This window comes from Monoraphidium neglectum (genome assembly GCF_000611645.1).
Source record: "Monoraphidium neglectum strain SAG 48.87 unplaced genomic scaffold scaffold03641, whole genome shotgun sequence".
Classification (NCBI taxonomy): domain Eukaryota; kingdom Viridiplantae; phylum Chlorophyta; class Chlorophyceae; order Sphaeropleales; family Selenastraceae; genus Monoraphidium; species Monoraphidium neglectum.
Window position 1 is genome coordinate 1 of NW_014009988.1, and position 3,329 is coordinate 3,329.

General features: G+C 69.7%; 1 protein-coding gene across 1 annotated transcript in view; it reads right to left on the reverse strand.

The window, feature by feature from the left end:
* Positions 1-2,265: 2,265 nt before the first annotated feature.
* MNEG_13128 (hypothetical protein) overlaps positions 2,266-3,329 on the reverse strand; it is a gene marked incomplete at both ends in the record, with an annotated part of 1,960 nt that continues 896 nt past the window's right edge. The window contains 2 exons of the mRNA XM_014038399.1: positions 2,266-2,360; positions 2,837-3,007. Coding sequence (XP_013893853.1) covers positions 2,266-2,360; positions 2,837-3,007 — 266 coding nt within the window. The remainder of the gene's footprint in view (positions 2,361-2,836; positions 3,008-3,329) is intronic.

Here is a 3,329-nt window from a genome sequence, read left to right on the forward strand (position 1 = left end):
CGCGCCGCGCCGCGGGGCGCGCGCTGCGCGCGGTGGGCGTCGCGGCGCGGGTGGTGCTCGTGTTTGGGTGGCTCTGGGGGCTCGCGGACTTCACTTTTTGGAAGTCCACGCAGTCGTGCCACATAGAGAAGTATGCTATCCCCGAAATCATGCTCGTGGTCGACGCCCTAAAGGGCGCCGCCACGCGCCTCGCGGGCGCGCTGCCGGCCGCCGGCCACTGAGCGCCGGGCGGCCCCGGCCGCCCGGCCGCGTGCGCCGCCCGTCGGCGCGGGCCTCGAGGGTGGACCAGACTCTCGCTATTTCTCTCTCGCGCGCGCGCACGCGCCCGCCCGACCGCCTCGCCTGTCCCAGCAGAGACGCGGTCGGCACGCACGGCCCGAGGCCGCGCGCCGGTGTCGGCCTTGCCCCGCGGCCCTGTTTGCCGCTCGCTCCGCTCCTTGCAATGAACCATGCCTGTCCTGCTGCGCAACTTGGCTGTATGGTGTATCGTATGTGAAGCAAAGCCGCGCGCGCCGCCCCGCCCTGCCTGTGACGGGCCGGGCCGCCGCGTGCAGTACAAGATGCGACACAGCCCCCCGCGCCGCGCGCGCCGCCGGCGCCACGTGCCCCCGGGCGCCACGCACCCCCCACGCCCGCTTTGATTGCCCGCCCCGGCGCGCCCCGCCCGGCGCGCGTGCCCGCGGCTGCGGCCGCCGCCCGGCGCCCGGCGCCCGGGGCGGGGGTTTGATGGAAGGCGCGGGGGCGCCTTCGACGTGCTCTGGGGTTTTTTGGAAGAGGCCGTCTCATCCTTGCAAACTTTTCGAATCGGCGCGGCGGCGCGCGGCCGCATACTGGCGGGCGCCTGGGCTGCCCTGGAAGAGCAGAGCCGGGCGCCGCCCGAACGCCCGGGCGCCGCGTCACCCCGCGCCAAAAGTTTAGTTGTTTGCGTTTACTTCAGTGGCCCTTGGCCGCCGCGGGGCGCCCGCGAGTCATTCGGCCGCGCCGCGCGCGCCGCCTGCTCCGCACCTGAGTGCGGCGCAGGGGGCGGCGCGGGCGCTTCGCCCTGCGCCGCGGGCTGCGTGCAATGCGCCCAGCGGCACCCAGCAAGTGAGTGGTTGGGCCGGCCAGCACACTGCCGCGCAGCCCCCTAAGTATGGCACACTGACAATTGCAACACTGCTCGGGCGGCACAGGGCGCCCGCACCCTCCGCGCCGCCGCTGCTCGGGGCGCGGCCCGCACGGCGCAGCAGCCGCCTTCGGCCAGCCGCGGTGGTCTTGCCCTGTACGCAACCTGACGTCAACTTTGGTCATCGGGCCCGGGCATGACGCGACCCTCAAATGACAGGCCCCGGCCGCCGCCGCTGCCTCTCCCAAGACTTGACACACCGCGTGGCTTACTGCGTCGGTTAGGCACCCGGCGGCAGCTGTGTGCGCTCGCCCATTCGCTCCCAAGTTCTCTAGAAAGGGGGGACCCGTCCGCGTCCAGCCCGGCGGCTCGAGCTCGTCCTGCGCCACCCTCACACGCGCATCTGTCGGGCGTAAACCCTCCTCCCACCGCCCACCGCTGCTGGTTTCTTGCTTTTGCCCTCGTGCCCTCGCCGCAAACTCACGGGGCCCGAGGCGGCGCCCCGCTGCAAGCAGCTTGTACTACGCCCGCGCGCCCGCCTCGCAATGCCCCTCAGTCACTGCGTCTTTTACTAATCTATGTACAGGTTTCGCACTCAAGCACTGCTCCGCGATCGCAGATTTTGAGGTGGGGGATGGAATGCAAAGGCGTCGGGTGACCGCAATGTGTAATCAAGGTTGCCGGCGACGGGACAGGGGTCACAGGCGTGGCAGGGCAGGGACATTCGCCGCAGGCTCACTACACGAGAGGACACTGTTGCTGATGCACTGCGCTGAGAAAGCCTTTGATGACCAGCCCCAGCCAGCGGAGGTGTGGCCCCCTGGTGTGACATCAGCCACCCCGCACGCCTCGGTGCGAGCCGCCACCCGGACGCCCGCGGCGCCCCGCCTCCGCTGCCTGCACCCGCCGCGTCTCAACAGAAGCCGCCCGGTCTTGCTTAGCCCGGCCGGACTTGGAGATCCGTGCTGGGCAGGGGCGTTGATGCCACCCAATTAATCCAAATAATCCACGGCGTTCCAACACGTCGCGGCCGCACCTAGCATCCCCCACCGCCGCCTCCTGCCTCCCCCCCCCTTGAGCCCTGCCCTCTGCCGCCGGTCCTCCTCGCGGCAGCGCCCGGCGGCCGCAAAGGCGGCCTGGTGACGACATCGCATGGCTGATTACGTGAGGGCGCCGATGTATGCGGCGGAGATCAGGAGTGACGTGGCGGCGGTGAGGCCCGCCGGCATGAACTTGCGGGATGCCTGGTAGCGCCCTGGGCGCGGGTGTGGTGCGTGATTGAGTGTGCGGGACGGATGGGGGTGTGGTTTAGAGAGGGGTGGACGGGGGATGTGTTTGTGCATGTGCATGTGTGCGTGTGTGTGTGTGCACGTGCGAGTGGTTTTGTGTACATGTATGTGTGTGAATGTGTGTGTGTATGTGTGCATGTGTGTGGTTTGTCTGCGCGCGTGCGCGTGTGCGTGCAACGTGTGTGTGTGTGATTGTGTGTGTGTGTGTGTGTGTGTGTGTGTAAGTGCGCGTGTCCGGGTGTGTAGGACGCCCGCGGCAGGCCCCCGCTCGCAGCGAGACCCAGCACAACTCTCTGTCACGTTGGTCATTTGCTGGAAAAGCGTGGAGCACTTCAGACCGGTATTGCAGATGGCACGTGATACAGACAGCCCTGAGGCTCTGTCAGTTCATACGCGTCACGGCATTGTGGTGTTGACTGTTGAGAGATGCGCGCGGGCTCACTTGACATGACGAGTGTCAGCAGCACCGATACCGCGAGCGCCACCGCGATCGCCCCCTTTGCGCCGGACCCGACCATCGTGCGCGCGGCCAGCGCGAGGATGAGCGCCGAGCCGCCTGCGGCGGTGAGCGACTTGGTGCTGCCCTTCTTGGCAAACGCGGCGGCGCCGCCGGCTGCGGGCGCGCGTGGGAGGGGCGCGGGGTCAGCGACTGCCGGCGAGCAGGCGTCGAGTTCGGCGGGTGGGAGCGGGGCTGTGGGTCTGACATGACATGGCCCGCTCGCGATAGAGAGCGGGGCGCTGTGCTTCTGCGGCATCACCAGCAAATGCTGCGCCCCCTGTGCCCTGCCGAGGTCCCCTCCTCACCAGCCAAAAAGGCAGCATATGCGAACGTCCACAGCCGCAGGGGGTGCGGCTCGCTGCCGCCGCCGGCGCTGCTGCCGCCGCCGCCCGCGCCGCCGCTGCCCCCACCGCCGCCGCTGCCGCCGCCGCCGCCC